At 37.3% G+C, this 19,367-nt stretch overlaps 1 protein-coding gene across 1 annotated transcript in view; it reads left to right on the plus strand.

Annotated features, from left to right (window-relative positions):
* The window catches only part of LOC122809104 (mitochondrial carnitine/acylcarnitine carrier protein-like), a 708,815-nt gene that overhangs the window by 582,661 nt on the left and 106,787 nt on the right, over positions 1 to 19,367 (plus strand). Inside the window, exon 8 of the mRNA XM_044080345.1 lies at positions 2,697 to 2,818. Coding sequence (XP_043936280.1) covers positions 2,697 to 2,818 — 122 coding nt within the window. The remainder of the gene's footprint in view (positions 1 to 2,696; positions 2,819 to 19,367) is intronic.

The following is a 19,367-nucleotide window of genomic DNA, read 5'->3' on the forward strand; positions in this document are numbered from 1 at the left end:
TGTTAACAAAGTTTAAATAAAAAAATACCATTCCATAAATCATTCCTAATTCTTTAGATAATCATATTACCGCTTCAGCATGCCAAAGTATTTAAGAGATTAGTTTGTGAAAACTGGTTAAGCAGCAGTGTAACTATATTCTGCATGAAAACTAAAGGGTAAAAAGTTCACACAGCCAAACCATTTAGAAAGACCCAGCCAAGCTAGATTCTTCACTGTGTAATACCTTAAAACTTCAAAAGTAGAGGCCCATGGGATATATGCAAACGATCCCCTCATGACATACCTGTGTTTCAGCTGCATGGCTTGTGAATCCCCATGATATTTTACTTTTTTAAATCTTTTTCATGCATTCAGGTCATTAAAACCAAACCCCACTAACTGCAGATATGCAATTTTTCATTCTTTTTCTGAGCTCATCAGTGCAACATAAGTGGCTGTACTTTGGCTAAAAAAAGCTTGATGTCAATAAACATTAGAGCGACTGCAACGTATTCTAAGTAACATCCAAGGGCTTAAAACATCACGCAGACAAACCATTTAGTAAAAACTACAAGAAAGACCCATCTAAGCTACAGTCCTCACATAGCAGGTCCTAAAAAATATGATATGTATTTTATTCTTAAACATGTATATCTGACTTTTTTATCTTCTGTGCACAGTTTGAATGCAACTGTCCATCTAAATGACATGTCACCTAAAACGATATCTCCATCTGCATAGTACCTTTACTTCCAGATAACTGATCTGCCTGATTAACTCACTTATCCTAAACTGTGATTCAGCTTACTACACCATTACTGTGTAAAACCCACTACTTATAATCTAGTACCATTTTTCATCTTACTGGTGTCTGTTAGCTTCCATTACCTAGTGACTACTGCCATAGCTCTGTCATAATATCCTATTATCTGATAGCCATCATTACAGATATGTGGTATGCTATGACAAATCACTTCTCAAGTCTAATGCTATTGGGTAAACAATGTACTTGTAAAAAGATATAACTGGTGAAACCAAGGACTCTGAGGATGCCCTAGTTGGGTGAAAGCGCTAAGTTAGTTGTGTTTGTACTTGTTGTTTGCCCTATTAAAGCTGATGGTGGTTTTACTATTGGTTTCACCATTTATATCTAATGTTATTGGGTGTCAGAAATGTACATTATAGCACCAGTTCTGAAGATGAAGCAGTGGCTGAGAGCAGTTATTAAGACAATTGACAGATAAAAGGCAAACATGTTTCCCTTAATAACAAATATTCAGACTGGTACATCTAATACAGATCAATTGCTGTTACATGATGTGCAGAGACCACTGTATCTGAGAAGAAGCAGGGAGACTGTTACTTAACCAGGAGCCAGAATTTACCCATCTAGACAGAAAGCATCACATACCAACTTATCCAGTTGATGTATATCTTCTTTTAAATTAAGAATAACTAGTAAACGTCAAATAGCCCCTAACCTTGAGTAGTGCGTCTCAGGTGGCTATATCACTGACTAGTAAGTAAATAAACAAAACAATTTGGATGATCGAACAGGACATTTTTTACTGAGCCACTAAATTGAAAGATAAGTGTTTGTATCTACTAAACTGCTACTTCTTCAGATCAATGCCAATGCAAAAATAGTCATGACCTATCAGGAAGAGTGCATTCTCTAGGGCTGTCTGGAAAATATATCTTATGACTGTTGTGACAAACAGCCCACCTTCCCCATCCTAATTCATCCATACAGTTCTTTCTATTTCTAATTCAACTGCCAGTATTAGTTTACACAGTCCACCGTTCTTTGCTTCACCCATCCTCTCCACGTCATCATGTAATGTGTGAAAGACCTTGATACCTGACTGACATGAACACATTAGTAGATGAAAGCATTTATCTTTCACTTTAGTAGCTGAGTTATGTCATTGTTAGTTCATCCAAACTGTATTTTTATTTCTATCTCTTGTGAATTAAGGTTTTATAAAAGAAGGCTAAGTATCATTCCTCTGTCATACAAGGACGTTCTACTTAACCAGTGTGGCTTTTTTTCTGATTATATTGGAGGAAGCATCTGAATGATGTCATGATAAAAGATTGCAATGCCAGTAATCACAGCAGTGTACACTAACAATAATTGAAGGGCAGGATCCAAAATATGGAAGACCAAAACTTAGCAGACTAAAAGAAAAAAAAATGCTGAACATAAGATATGGTTAAATTCCCAACTGCTGCTGAATCCGTGGGAGGTGCAGGGGGTTGTTCTTTAAGATTTCAAGTCACTTGTTACTATCCCTGTCATTTCAGCATACACCCCATTTGAGAATATGTCATTTTGTAAGGTGGCATAGTACTTCCTCACTATGTGACCAAGTATATTCCTTAATATTAAAAAAGGCTGCACTTCCTGTTCTGTGATCTCTGTACATGGAGTCTGCTGTGAATTGTGCAACAAAACTCTTTCCATTGGGAAAACTCAGGGTTTTAAGTAACAAAAGGGTCATGTCTTGTAATGCATAACAATTTAGAAGCAGTAGTATTACTGTATGTAATTAGTTAATGTGCTCTCATTTTATAAGTATGACAAAATAAAGTGATAGTTTGCCTACATGGAATGTAATAGAAAAAGAGGAAAAATCATCCCCTATTGATAAGCATACTAAGGACTGAAGTCATTTTAATCACTAAATGATCTTTCTCTTTTGTTATTCTAGCCCCAGAAGGAAAGTATAAAGGATTCATGGATGTGCTGCGGGAGATGGTCAGAGAGGAAGGTGTTAGATCCCTGTACAAAGGATTTAGTGCTGTTATGCTGCGTGCATTCCCTGCCAATGCTGTAAGTACTTAGAGATGAATGTTACACTGATCACAGAGTTAAAAAAAAGTGCATGTAGTTATCAATTTATTTGTCTATTTACTAAGTCAGCTATTTATTTTATTAACTTTTAAGTTCCATAGGAGGTAGGGTTCAACTGTAAGTAGTATGTTTTCCTGATGTACTTGCCATGACTTGATAGATTCCTTTACCCCATCACCATTCATGCAGCTCCAGTGGTGTAAAGGTATAAAGTCCTGACTGTGATTTATCCAACAGTGGTTTGATTAGTGTCTCTGTTGACTGATGGAGTAGCAGGGAAGGGATAGGAGGTTACATGGGCACTCAGCATAGTGATCTACAGTGAAGGCTGGAGATTTTGCATTGGAGGGGGTTGTTCAAATAGTGGAAAGATTCATAGGCCTTGCTGAGCTTCCCTGGAGGCAAGGCAGTATAAAGCATGTCCCCATTGTACATCCACCCCTCAGATGCAACTACAAAGGCAGCAGTTGGGGGTAACAGGGTAGGCCTTAAATAAAAAACCTGGGCAGAAAGTGGCAGCCAAGACCCCCCCAGGATACCCTTCAGTTCTTTGACTGTCCCCAGCTATATTGGCATTAGTCTGGATGGTATGGAGAAGCTGGCAGTCCTGGCATGAAAGTGGGGCACTAGGTATGACGAGTGTAGGATAAAAGTGCTCATAAAAGAACACTGTTTATGAAAACACTGGAGACGGCCTATTTGAAAGATAACAAAATGGCCCTTGGTGATTATGATGTCCTAATCATTTTGTAATCTCTTTTTTTATCAACTAAGTTCAACTCCAATTAGTTAAAAAGATAATTATTTGTCATTGTCAAATATTGACACGCATTGGTGATGGAGTGTAGCAAAACAACATGGCAGAGAGAGAGAGAACAAACTTGGAAATTATGAACTAGCAGAAATTATGAAGCGAGGATATACCCAGATCTAGCCTTTAGACTTACAAGGCAGCACTGATAAATGTGCATTTTTACAAGAAAGAAAAAACAAAAAATACAACAAAACTGGCTTTGCTACTATAGCCATGTAACAGAACAGAGAGAGAGAGAAAGAGACACTGAGATAGACAGAGAGAGAGAAAGAGAGACAGAACTTGAGATGTAAAAGTTACCAGAAATAACTGATGCTGTGTCCCTAACTCCCTCATATGTAAATGTTGCTGAATAACATTTTGCTTATATTTACATTAAGGCATTTATACTATTTCATGGCAAGTAAATACTTTCAGGTATGCCCTTTGCTAGTGTAAAAATGAAGTAAGTGTTTAATAAGACATTGCAGAGAGATAAAACACTGTATTTGTCTTTGATAATGCTTTAACAGCTAAGTGCCTTCTGGGGAAGGTTGGGCTCCGGGCTGGCAACTCGACACTGTAAAACTCCACTGCCAGTCATGAGCAGACAGATGATCCGCTGTGGCGACCCCTAATCAGGAAAAAGCCAAAAGAAGAAGAAGAATGCTTTAACAGCTAAATTGTGAATTTTAAAATATTAGTTGAAACAAAGAGCTTCTTGTGATGCATACGTATCACGGCAGTGTAATGGTGCAGCGGTAGCATTGTTGCCTCACAGCAAGAGGTTCTCCAGTTTGATTCTCGGCTGGGTTGCCTTCTGTGCGGAGTCTGCATGCCCTCCTTATGTCCGTATGGGTTTTCTCCCACATTCCAAAGACGTATCTGGAGTGTTTCTCCCCAGACTTCTGCTGAAAATGGGTTTTGTCCCAGTTGGACTTTCCTGGAAACAAATGAAAAATAAATAAATGTTATTATCTCAAATGTGTATCCTTTGGATTAACAGGGTAACACAATACATCATTCTGTATCCAAATTGATATTTTACAATACAGAAAGAGTGTTTAGTTTCCTTTACTGTAGACTGATGCAGAGACACAAAAACATCAAAGTCAAAAGTAAACTGCTAGGCAAAAACTGCTGTCATAAGAGCCTGTTTGGCTGTTTAAACTTCACAGACTACATACTATCTATATCAGTGAATTAGATTAAATTCACTAAAGTGTCTGTTTGAAGGACTGGTCATTGAGTGCCCAGGCCTTGACCATGTCTCAGTGTTCAAAGGTTCAAACTGAGAAATAGATGACAAGATCTGCTCATTGTTCTCAGCTGCTATTTTTGGAAACTAAGTTCCACTTTTACTTTTACTTTGCTAGAAGCTCTATGTATGTAAGACAGCTGAGGGCAGATTGTCTTTGGATTTTTATCTGCACTGCAAGCAAACAGATTTCAGAAAGGATGCAAACTATGGGATGGAATGTATTTACAACTTTTGGGGGGGGGTTTGTTAGTTAGTACAGAGTAATTACTTTACATTCAGAAATTTCTTGGAGCTTTTTACTTGTCTGGCCTCCCCTTATTTAATTTTTAGGACCATAGCAGGATATATAGTGTCATGAACAGTTGAGATGCAAACATGGCTGCAACTGCTCTAATACAGGCATAGTAAACTCCATATTTCATTGCACTTCTGTTACATATATGCCTGTCTTGAAACCCACTTTCTCTGTAGTATGCCGTCATATGATTAAAACAGAGCAGAACTTAATTAAACATTACAGAATTACACTGAACTATATAGCGGCAATGAATAAAGTAGGTTCGTAGGTAGTTACTGTGCTTGCAGTTCAGGAGGCCATTGAACGTAAATTTCCAATTGCCCCAAAACACTGTCTGGTTAAGTGACTTGCTTAATGTCACACAAGAGGTACATGAAGGCTGAGGGATTCAAACCCTGGACCACATGAAGCAGCTTGTTAACATCTCATAGACTTAATCTTACATATACATCAGCTTCCTAACATTTAATCAACTCCTCCAGTGTCAAACAGCATACTGATGAGCAAAACCTGTAGAATGTCCTAGTCAGCGAACATTTAATCTCCTACAAAAACATCAGTGATAAATTCTAGTAACCTGAAAGACTGCAAGGTGGCATCAGAGAGCAGATATGGTTATGCTGGTTTAGAAAAACTTCAGAAGCAACTCTCAGTGAGTTGGCTTTTTGGTATGCTGGTTTCTGTCACAGGTTACAAATGCCGCTGTACATAGTTCATATCCCTTGTAAGGCAGAATATTTTGGAGCCATGGACCTATTCAATATTATAATTACAGGAGCAATACTTTGAACTTTACATTCTATGGTTACTTAAGAGTTTTTTCATATATACTGTGTAGAATGAATTAGTAGTAGTTAGAATTTTTCATAGTTCATCACTTTCACTTTGATGAACTGTAACTTTCAATTAGTGCAGTTGGCACTGCCGTAAGAGGGTTAAAGTGAGCTGGAGGGGTAGATGGACTGTCTCTCTGCTGCTGGTTTGCTTGGTGCAGTGCTGCTTATCTGCTTACCATCGACTATCTGCACTGTCTTAAACGTTCACTGAGTAGGGCATTTAAGAGGTTTTGCTCACCAATATGCCATTCAATGTTGGAGGAGTCAGTGGAAAGTTAGGAAGCCATGTATTTCCTGATGTTATTGCAGTCCTACAGCCAATTATTTTCTTAAAATGTTTTGTACTTGGTTACGTGCACCCTGTTTTCAACAGTGCATATAGAGCAAAGTGCATTGCTCATGTGCTTAATACACTATTATGCGGTGCAGAAAAGTTTTGGTATTAAACAAATGCACTAATTTTTTGTCTGTTTTTCTATTTTGAAACTAGACAGAGTTTAGCAAGTAAACAAACTTAAAGGAGAACCACACCCACAGACTGAAAAAACATGTTTATTTGATAATGTCTTGATGTGTCCTACATTTTAACACCACTTTTGGACTCTATATATTTTTTTATATTATAATAAGTGACATGGAAGCTTTAAGAAACACCAGTGGTGATATCTTAGAATTAAAAAGGGAAGGGAATAAACATATTTGCATAAAGACCATAAATAGTAATATGTGGGGTGGATTTATAGAGGAGTATAAATCTGAAGTGACTGGAATCAGAAATAAAACAGTGAAGGGAGCTGCATACTGAGTTACAATGTGTGAAAAATAAGTCAGAGAAGATGCATTAACAATGATTTACTGGTTTAAGAAAATTACTGCATACAACTTGGATAAATCCTCCAGTTGCAAGAGACACACAAATTACAGAGAGCAAATACAGAAATAGTACAGTAAAAGGCAAATAGCCCAAGACCATATATTTTCAAATGTCCCTGATTTTGCAGAATGCTCATGATTTTTTTAATCTTACTTTTGACCTGTCCCTCATAACGTTTCAGGTAATCAGTGGTGATTACTGTTAAGTCAATAATGTGATAGTTTACACTTACACTACTATTGTTTAGGAAATGCACATTGATGCAAAAAATCTTGTTTTAAGTGCATCACAGTATTGTATAAAAATGCTTTATTTTTACAGCCTTTTGTGACACAATTATTTAAGAATTTTGCTTTCTCTGGAATACCTGAAAAATGGAGATGGAAGGTTTGCCAAACAGTGTTTTACCAATTAGTAGATAGTAAGGATTAAAATTTGAGGACAGAAAGAGGCTATGGTGCAGCAGAAGTAAGTGCCCACTTTAAGAAGGGGGATAGTACAAGCCAGCAGTACATGAACTTTGTCTCCTGCTATGAGCTATCAATCACAGCAGCAAACAGCTCCAATTATCTTTGCCACTTTGACAGATATGGAGGGGAGGTGTTTAGGGAGAGGGGGGATGAGTTTAAGGACTACAACACAGACATAACAAAGGAATGAACATTGGCCAATTTAGAAAGAAAAAGTAGTAACAGAGACTGAGAATACTGTTCAGTGTGATTATCCCTGTTTGTTATTTAAGGAGTCATTGAAAAGCAAGAAATTGTAATTAAACCAATTGATTGACTAAAAGAAAGCAGGACATATATTGAAACACATGTAAAGTCAATGCACTGACATGAGCTTAGACGCTATGATGTAATATTTTAAAGCCAAACACTGCATTGTGGGATACCTAGAAGGAGACAAAAAAATCAAGATACTGGACCCCATGTGGGCAGACTCTGGAATTACATTTAAAAATATAAAAAAGGATACAGAGTCCAAAAGTGGTGTTAAAATGTAGAAAACATCAAGACATGATGAAATAAACATTTTTTTAGACTGTAGGTGCAGTTCTCCTTTAATGAACTTCATTTCTTGATATTCAGCATCTCGCTACCATATAATTTAAAGTGATTTGCAGACATTTTACAACTTACCTGTGCACCGTGACTTATGCTGCATAAACTGCTGAACAGTGCTTTTGCCCATCAGCAAACATTTTTGCCTTCTTCTTTTTCTGTAATAAAATGGTTTTAAAGTATATATTTTCCTTATGCTAACATCACTGAGTAAAAACATCAAACTTTAACATCAGTGGCATCAGTGTAAGAAAAACATATGCTGCATGTTTAGACTTTAATCGGCACACCACCATGCATGTGTGAAGGTACCCCACTCAAGTCTATGGATGCACCTAACATTAACTTAAGGTAAAAAAATAGTAAATTTATTTGAGTTGTAGTTTAATAAAAAGTTTATGCAGCTTTTTATTAAAAAAACAGCCCAAAAATTAAGGACAGACAAATATGAAAATACATCGTGGCATTTGACAAATCACATAATATAAACTGTAAACGCCTTCTTGAAAAATTTAGTGAATGCATGTGTGTGAATACATGGTTCCAAACATATGTATGCCAAAATATATTTCATTTTATCTTGTATCTTAAGCCAGTTGTAATAAAACAGCTTTAGTACCGTATTGGCCAGGAGTCTTTTTTACTTTATATTATTATTATTGTGACTCTGAGCAGTTAGTACAGATAGGAAACTTGTTTTTAGCTCTAATCAGGGAACCTGTTTGAGTATGTCTCTGTGTCAAACTTGATGCACATGCCCCTCATAATTAACTACATATCTGTCTGCCGGGTAAAACTTATCTCTGCAGAATTCTGTGTACTAGGTAAAACTCATCCTTACAGAATTCTGATTTGGTGTGGTTGTGACAGTTGTCACAATTGTTGCATCCTTTTTATTGTTTAAGCATTATAAATTCATTTATCAAAAAATGCACTTTAGTAAGTGCTACAAGAAAATTCCCTTTTAATTAGGGTTTTAATGTATTTTTCTAAATAAATGGACATTTATAGTAGTCTGTACTTTCAGCATCATATGTCAGTGTTCTGCAATTTGATGAAACTTGTAAAGCTTGTGAAGCACATTGAATCTTGAAAGCAGTATAGGTGAAGCAATGTGGAACTATTTATTTATATCAAAATTAAATAAATATTTAGTAACTCTTTGTTATGATTACGATGATAACTTATGCATTATAGGCAATTTGGTGACTATTTTACAATGAGTGGATGTAATAAACACACTATGTAACAGTGACATGGTTTTGTCTTGCTTACTGTACCTGTGACTCAGAAGGGCTTACTACACTGTGAAACCCTTTTCTTGGAAGGTTTCCTCAATGTGGTAAGCTTGACACTGCTGTCCCACTACAGTATTATGCAGGTACCAGCCATATCACAGACAGTGGACTCACTGGTGAAGCTGCTTGCAAATGTGATGGTCCAGGGGCATGGCCAGTGCTAATTAAACATGTGCTTCCCCTAAGAATGATACCAGCACAAGAAGAGCATGATAGAATGAAACTGAGAATCACTTCACCATGTTATTTCATTTGAGAGGAGAAAAAAGTATATACAGTCAAAGTGGCTTACACCTATTCACTCGCATGGATGGTTCAGAGCTCATAGTGCAACTGTGGATAGGTATAATGAGGCAGTCTATGTGTGTGCATGCATGTATGTGAATGTGTATACGTGCATGCATGTGTGGATGTATTTTAGTGTATGTGTATATGTGCATTCATGTGTGGATGTATTTTAGTGTATGTGTGTGTGTGTGTATATATGAGCTTGCACTGGGTGTGTTGAATGAATGGTTCCGTAAGTGTGTGTGTGTGTGTGTGTGTGTGTGTGTGTGTGTGTGTGTGTGTGTGTGTGTGTGTGTGTGTGTGTGTGTGTGTGTGTGTGTGTGTGTTTTTGAAAGTCTTGGAGTGCATGTGATTGTGTATTGGGGGTGAGTGTGCTTGTGTTTGAATGTCTTAAAGTGTGTATGACTGTACATTGGGTGTTTGTGTGTATGTCTGTGTGTGTGTGTGTGTGTGTGTGTGTGTGTGTGTGTGTGTGAGTGTGTGTGTGTGTGTGTGTGTGTATGTGTGCTGTCTGACCTGTTCAACCACAGGGAATGGATTGGTAAGGGGAACACTAGCATTGTCAGGTCCAACAAAGAGCTGTACGATTCAGAGACATGGTAGTTAGCCATTAATGTAGTGTTTCACAATGTGGATTTACTGTGCCTCCGAATCAGAGCAAAATTTTTCAGAATTAAACACACTAATTTCCAAGTAATATCATCACATCAATAGTCACCAAATAAACAGAAAACATAAACAACATTTAATGATAACATATATAAATGTTCTATCATAGCGGATTCGTAGTTGTGCGTCAACCAATCCATGAATCTCTACATAGGCATGCGTAGATTTTAAAGAACATTTCTGCAGTGAATGAATTTGCACAATTGAGTCTGGAGGTGTGTTCATGAACTGAGATATTGATTGATTATTGGCCTTTTAAAAGAGGATTGATCTGAACTTTCATGACAGATCTGAAGAAGGGTTAGCACAACCCAAAACTGCTAATCTTTTTATTCTACTAAGTTTTACTGATTTTATTGTTTTATTGAAGCTGTTTGCGTTGTTTTGTGATCATTAAAGCCTACATTTATACCCACAGCCTGGTGACCGCACTGACTTTCTTCAGTTTAATATATATATATATATATATATATATATATATATACATATATATAGAGAGAGATATATATTTATATATATATATATATATATATATATATATATATATATATATATATATATATATACATATATATAAATATATATATATATATAGATAGATCTATACATATATACACACACACACACACACACGTGTGTGTGTGTGTGTGTGTGTGTGTGTGTGTGTGTATGTATAGATCTATCTATATCTATATATATATATATATATATATATATATATATATATATATATATATATATATATATATATACATCTATACATATATATATATATATATATTAAACTGAAGAAAGTCAGTGCGGTCACCAGGCTGTGGGTATAAATGGAGGCTTTAATGATCACAAAACAACACAAACAGCTTCAATAAAACAATAAAATCATTAAAACTTAGTAGAATAAAAAGATTAGCAGTTTTGGGTTGTGCTAACCCTTCTTCAGATCTGTCATGAAAGTTCAGATCAATCCTCTTTTAAAAGGCCATTAACCAATCAATATCTCAGTTCATGAACACACCTCCAGACTCAATTGTGCAAATTCATTCACTGCAGAAATGTTCTTTAAAATCTACGCATGCCTATGTAGAGATTCATGGATTGGTTGACGCACAACTAAGAATCCGCTATAATAGAACATTTTTATATGTTATCATTAAATGTTGTTTATGTTTTCTGTTTATTTGGTGACTATTGATGTGATGATATTACTTGGAAATTAGTGTGTTTAATTCTGAAAAATTTGCTCTGATTCGGAGGCACAGTAAAGCCACATTGTGAAACACTACATTAATGGCTAACTACCATGTCTCTGAATCGTACAGCTCTTTGTTGGACCTGACAATGCTAGTGTTCCCCTTACCAATCCATTCCCTGTGGTTGAACAGGTCAGACAGCACACATACACACACACACACACACACACACACACACACACACACACACACACACACAGACACACACACAAACACCCAATGTACAGTCATACACACTTTAAGGCATTCAAACACAAGCACACTCACCCCCAATACACAATCACATGCACTCCAAGACTTTCAAAAACACACACTCACACACACGCACACACTTACGGAGCCATTCATTCAACACACCCAGTGCAAGCTCATATATACACACACATACAGTAAAATACATCCACACATGAATGCACATATACACATACACAAAAATACATCCATACATGCATGCACGTATACACATTCACATACATGCATGCACACACATAGACTGCCTCATTATACCTATCCACAGTTGCACTATGAGCTCTGAACCATCCATGCGAGTGAATAGGTGTAAGCCACTTTGACTGTATATGTGTTTGTATATGTATATATGTATATAATGGTTTCATGGCACATTTTCGAAAGACACTGTTCAAATTCTGTTTTAGCAAATCCAAATGGTTGAAAAATATACTCATTTAAACAGAGTGAAAAAAAAACAAAAATAAGATTTTTTGCACATACACACCCTCAATACTTTAAATCTGACAACTCCAAGATTCCACAATACCAGAGAAAAGTAATAATTTCCCTATCTATGATTTTTATAGCTCTCTGAGAAATGTCTTTCTTTTCATGCATTCTTTTCTATATATAATTCATCTGATAATTTACTGCTAACAAAATGTATTAGAAAATAATACATTTTGACAAAACAGCTTACACACATACACACACACACACACATATATATATATATAGAGAGAGAGAGAGAGAGAGAGAGAGAGAGACATGCATTCATGCATCATCAAACATTCAATCCTAAAACTAACGAATCATAATTATTTTGATAAAACTTCTGGAAAAAAAAAATAGAAGAATAATACATTCAAAGTTCCAATACCCTTAGCATAAATATTGATCTCAGTCCAGTCAATCAGATTAATATTATCTTAATGGTACATTTAGTGTCTTTATACAGATTCCACTATAGCCATTTATTCATATATTTTTGCCATGAATAATTTTTGCCAAATGTCTTTCCTTGTTTTGTATCTCATTCATTAATAAATCTGTAACTGTAAGTTTAGGCATGACCCTAATCCTTGACTTCCATTTTTGTGAAATATTTTTCTTTGCCATGACAAGTATAAAAAAGACAAACAAAAAGCCATAATTTTAAGTATGTTTAACCACCTTCTAATATCATAAAAGTTTAAGCATTTTGATTAATTGTATTTCCATCATAAAACTTCAGCTAAGATTTATTCCAAATCGTACTTAAAATTTGTCCCCACTACCTCTTCTTCACATTTGCAGCAGAATACTTCAGTATTTGGAAACATTTTCCTTAACTTAGGGGGAGCATAAAAATATTTGTGGAGACATTTCCATGCAGATATACTAAACCATCATTACTTAGTAGCATACTTTGGTAATATACATATCAATATCTGCATTGACTTATCCACTTCAGTTTGCAGCTAAGCACTCCAGTCTCTACTGATTCTGTCTATCTCTTCTGTTTTCAGTTCCATCAAAGCTTGATGTGTCCTACTTATTAAATCTTTATCACTGGATTCTCTTCTCTAGCTTCCAATAGCAATGATACAGATTTAGTTGGAGTCAGGTCTCCAGGAATAGTTGCATCAAACCCATGGTCTTGGCTGTACTAAGCACGCTTTCATATTCAAGCTTCAAATAATTGTGAAGTCATCATTTCTCCATTGTGTGTTTCCAGTGACTCCAGATACCACCCACTGTCCTTTGATCCCAAGTATCAGTTTAGTTTTCCTTTATTTCCAGTGATGCATCCCCCCCTCTTCTGGAAAACCCAGTTTACTCACTCATACAGATAACAAGAAATGTATCTACTGCTTCCTTTCCTATTTTAATAACAATGTGTGCATCATTGCCACAGCCTGCTTTACCAGATATGGCAACTACCTTCTGAGTTCATAATACATAGCTAAAAGTATATCTATCAGACTGACTGTTCTTTTCTGTTGTTATCCTAAACAATTTCCCATTTGTTGTCATAGGTTGGCACAGAAGTCAAATACAGTGTCTTTAACTAAAGTGCATCAAAATATATTTCTCCACCTACAACATTCAGACTACTTAATAAGAATAATTTTGCCTCGTGCCACTCTAGGATTACAACCATGCTATGCAGAGTTTCATATCATATTTCTACTTGACCTTTAAAAAAAAGACATTTTAACTGGAAACGCTTGGAACACATACAAAAGCAAAGATAAAGCAAAAAATGTATCACCTGGACTCTGATCTAATTCCAAATCATACTTTTTTTCTATTTATGAAAATCTTCAACCTCTCCCATAAATGATTGTACAATTTAAGAACAGACTTTTACAAAGTGTTGCCCAAACATAATCCAAAATATCTAATAATTTTTGCTTGCCACAAGTATAAGTAAGTCTGTTTATGAATATGGCCAAAAGTTTGCGTTTGTCCATTACTTCCAGTGTGCGTGATCACTTTAGAGGTAAGTGCTAGGAAATTTAGCATCAAAGTAGTGGGTGTAGGGTGTGTCTGTATATGTGTGTGTATGTGTATATTTGTATGGCTGTATGTATGAGTGTATGCAGAGCTGTGAGTAGGATCAGATGCTTGTGTGTATGTGGGACTGTGTGTCTTCCTAAGTGGTTGCAGGGTATAGTTGAGTAGGTGTGTGTGTGTGTGTGTGTGTGTGTGTGTGTGTGTGTGTGTGTGTGTGTGTGTGTGTGTGTGTGTGTGTGTGTGTGTGAGAATGAATGAGGGGGATGCTTTTGCCAAAACAGTGCATGAGCCATCAGAGGTGCTTACCACAAGAAAATGCTGATTTACACTTGCAATAATTACAGGCTATTTAAAAACAAGGACTTTAGCTGAATATTAGTTTTCTCCCTCATTGTGGCTAACAAGACTCTAAACTGCATTTTCTGTGACTTAGGAAACAGTCTGTTTTGGCCACAACTCTTACACCAGTGGCAGGAATTTTTTCTGAATCCCTGAGTATCTTTATTTCTTCATAATCTGTCACATGTCCCTTCAAATCTGATTTCCTTTTCATACCTGCTGAGGGATTTAAATATTGTGTAAGTAGAGGATTAAGGTTATCATCTGTTAATGAACTTCTCCTTTAGCCTAGGGTTTGATTCCTTCAACCTTTATTATCTTATCATATAACCCTGAGCAAGTCAATTAACCTGACAGTGCCCATGGGCTGAGTCTCAAAAAGGTGAATGTATAAAAATGCTCTACTCCATTAACAAATACAGATAAATAAATTAATTAATGAGATGTTCAACATCTAGATCACTACTGCAGCAGCCTTTGCTATATGGGTTATAGCCTTGCCTAGGATATGGCCGCAGGCCGGCTTTCAAAGCTTTAGGGCACCCTCCACAAGCCAAACTACCATTTGCTTGAGCAGTTTATTGCCACTGATGGCTTTCCCTCTTTGGGCTTCATTGAACTAATGGCCGACTAACAGTTCTTTCACTGATGGGCAGGTAAGTACCTTTCTGGAGAAGACACTCACTACATTAATTTCTTGAATAAAAACTGCATTTTTTTCTGTGATGATTTTATAAAACCACTAAGTCAGAAATGAAAAACAGGGATAAAGCCTGGGAGCACTGGCGCAAAACCAAAACCCCCGCAGCTAGACAGAAATTCCTAGAACTACGCAATAGAGTCAAAAAGCTAATAAAACGGGACAAATTCCAATACTACCAGTCTGCCCTAGACTCCTCACAACACAGCCCCAAACAATTCTGGTCCTCCATAAACTCCATCCTCCACCCAGGTAAAGTCAGTACCCCTCCTCCTAACATCCCTCACTCCTCAGAAAATATTGCTACCTCATTCAACACACACTTCACCCAAACCATACTATCACTAGCTAAACACAACAACCCCCCTCCCCAACCCACACCTTCAACTAGTAATCTCCCCACTGCCTTCTCTTTTTCTCCTGTACCTACCTCCAACATAAAAACTCTTAACTAAACTTAAACCCACCAAATTAGCAGCAGACAACCTCCCAAGTGAATACCTACAAATCGCAGCTGATGCTCTGGCCTACCCAGTATCCATCTTGATTAACCGATCTCTGTCAGAAAGTTACGTTCCCACATTGTGGAAAGTCTCACATATAATTCCCATCCACAAAGGCGGACCCTCTGCAGAACTAACCAATTACCGCCCCATAGCTATTCTCTCTCTGCTCTCCAAAATACTAGAGAGATGCATACACTCTCAGGTCTCACACTACCTCCTTACTAACAACCTCCTTTCCAGTACTCAGCATGGTTTCCGACCAAACCATAGCACCATCACTGCCTTACTCTCCTTTACAAACACTATCCTTCAGCATAAAAACAATGGCTATCTCTCCTCTGCTACTTTCCTAGACCTATCTAAAGCATTTGACATGGTCCCACACAAACAACTTATCTCTGTCCTCAATAACCTACCTTCTCACAATCAGTCGCCAACTGGTTTCAGAGTTACCTGTATGACCGCCAACAATCCGTTGTATGGCAGAATGACATATCTCCCCAACTACCTGTCTCCATAGGGGTTCCCCAAGGATCCATCCTTGGACCCCACCCTATTTCTCTGTTTACACCAATAATCTAGCCTCTGCCACCAAACATGGCACACTCATCCAATACGCAGATGACTCTACCATCATCTGCTCAGCCCAGTCCCTACCCAAACTGCAAAAAGTCACACAGGAAGTCTTTTCCTCTGTTGAAACATGGTTATCCGATGCCCAATTAATACTCAACCCAAACAAAACTAAACTACTCATCTTCCAACCCACCAAACATACTCAAAACAACTCTCACTTTAACATCACAGCAAAAGACAACACCACTATATACCCAACTGAACATACCAAATTGCTAGGAGTGGAAATAGACAATAAACTAAAATTTGACATTCACATATCCATGACCATAAAAAGTCCACAAAAGCTAGGAGCATTATATAGAAATAAACAATTTCTCACCAAAGCAGCAAAGATTTCAATAGCAAATTCCCACCTTATCTCCACCCTACTTTATGCCTCTCCAGTATATACCAACCTAAGGCAATGTGATCTAAACAAGCTAGAGACCTGCTACAACAAAATCGCACAGGGGCATCCTACCGTAGTCACCACTGTCTCTCACTTGCTGAACTGGGCTGGCTTGAACTCCCTCACCTCCTTCAGTGGTATCAACTCTCACTCGCCCACAAACTAGTAAACCATCCACTAAATGTCCCATCCCTCCAGAATCTACTCCAACCCTATCACACCACCAGACCACTAAGATCCAGCAACAAAATCACTTGCAGATCACTAAAGCCAATAACTCTGCTGGTGAAGCACTATTCTCTTAGCCATAGCCAAATTATGGAACTCACTCCCACCCACAATTACCTCCCATCATGCACCAACTTCAAAACTTTATTAAAAGCACCTAAAAACATGCTGGCTATGCCCTTGCAACTCCCACTCTAATATCATCCACCACATCCAACTACTACCTTTCTTTCACCTCCACTAACTACCTTGATGATAGCAAGCTCAGATGCTCATAAGCCTAGTACTTATTATACAGCAGGAACTTCTCATTGTTACATTTGTTAATGCCTGTTATGTACTTCACAGATAAAGATTCTAGTTGTCTACTGATGTACTATGCTCTTCATCTGTAAATATGTTGTAAGTAATTTCTATGTTAAATTGTTAATCACTATGTAATCCAATGTAACTACTGTCTGTTTATTTTACTGTGGAGCTTTTCTCCCCGGGCCTCCGCTGAAAATGGACCCACATCCAGTCGGACACTCCCGGTCAACAAATTTAAATAAATAAATAAATAAATAATAAATAAATAAATATTTTTATGCTAGGAAACATAATTGTATAGAACTGTCATGTTGCTGAGGGGATTGCTACCTGTATAAAGCATTTGTAAGAAAATTGCATAAAAATCTGTTTCTTATTCACTTTGTGTACATTTTAATGTAGAAATAATATGGAGAGGCAAGATATTATGCTTTCTTAGACTGTCATGCAGCATTCAGTCAGTTTCCTGTCAGAAGATTTACTGACTCACTCAGACTATTCTACTTACTTCCCAACTGGAACACAGATCAGTTGTCAGTCTCATGGTTCTTGTTTTCCTCATTCACAAAAAGAAGAAAGTTGTTAGAGATCTTTCAATGTCTGACCAGCTCAATCACTGCCTCTGCCACTGATATGGGTGACTGTGCTGTGGCCAAAACTAGTTGGTTGGACCATCCATCTTTTATACCTGCTCCTTCTGCTGTATCCCTTGGGAAGTCATTAATTACCAGGAAGTTGGAAAATTCCCTGCAGCTGTAGGGTTTATGTCTCTAGGCAAGGGAGAACTACTCTTGTTGAGCCTGGGGGAAGATGCAAGTGAAGGTTTACTACTTAGCTGGAGTAAGGTGCCTGATTCCCAGGCTAGTGCTCCTGTCATTGGACATTCCTTTTCCAGGGAATCTTCCAAGAAAAAAAAAACTTAAACATGTTTCTTCTCCTGATTTTTTAACTACAGACGGGGAAAACTTGCTGGGATTTGCTAAGAGATTATTCTGTGCCTTTGATGTGTTAAATCTGGTATGTTCATATATTCATCACTGCTGCAGTACACTTATCTATATGGGTTATATCCTGCCAAGGATATAACAGCTGGCCAGCTTCCAATGCTTCAGGGCACCTTCCATATGCCCAGATTGTCAGGCAGCTTGAGCAGACCTAACTAAAAGACAAGGTTGGGCACCAAGCCCTTCAGAGCTTTACTTCTGCCAAACAGTATGCTGCTCTGAGACTTTTGAGGATTGATGGTCTGCTTGTTCTGTTCCTATGCTGGAGCAAAGTTTCTTTAGGGGAAAATACCTTCTGTTTTCTTATTTGTGTTGCTGTTTTTTTTTTCACTTTCCTCTTCAAGAAAGTTATTTTACAGTTAGGAGTGTTAAAGGACTGTCACAAGACTGTAACATACTTTTAAGTGGAGCGCCCCTTTTTCCTGTCAGTTTAAAAGTGGTGTAAAGTAATTAAAACATTTTTCTGTGGAGAAATTGTGTTTATTTTACTTTTGTGTGGCTGGCATAGTGTTTTAAAGTGCTTGTTACTGTGTTTTTCTGAAAAAAAAGTAATGTTTTTAGACTGGAAGTGTTTACTTGCATTTGCTGCTTGTCTTCCATGGAAAGGAGGCAACATTTTCAGCTTGACCACAGAACAGACTACCAGTTCTATGATTGGTCCTTCTTCCAGCCATAAAAAAAAAAAATAAGCAAGCAGCCTGTTCCACCACCACAGGCTAGCAATTTGCCTCAACTGCAGGTGGGTGACTCTGGTGTGGCTATTTATTGTATCTAAGATCACTCATCCCTAGGGCAGTTGCTGCTGACATTAGTAACACAGTTGGCCCCATTTTTCCTGTAAAAAAAAGAAACAGGAAACCAAGCATGTATCTGCTCCTCCTCAAATATCTTTGGATAGGAGTAGTTTACTGGGTTTGGCTGAGGGTTTAAACCAGGCTATTGACCCTTCTTGTAAAGTAATTTCTGGTAAAAGAAAGATGGCTATCTCTTTTCCTGAAGAGATTCAGTATCCTGAATTTGAACAAGAAGATGCCGGGATGGATTCATTTTTTCC

This window comes from Protopterus annectens, chromosome 8.part0, assembly GCF_019279795.1.
Source record: "Protopterus annectens isolate FY-2018-M chromosome 8.part0, PAN1.0, whole genome shotgun sequence".
NCBI classification, from domain to species: Eukaryota; Metazoa; Chordata; order Ceratodontiformes; family Protopteridae; genus Protopterus; species Protopterus annectens.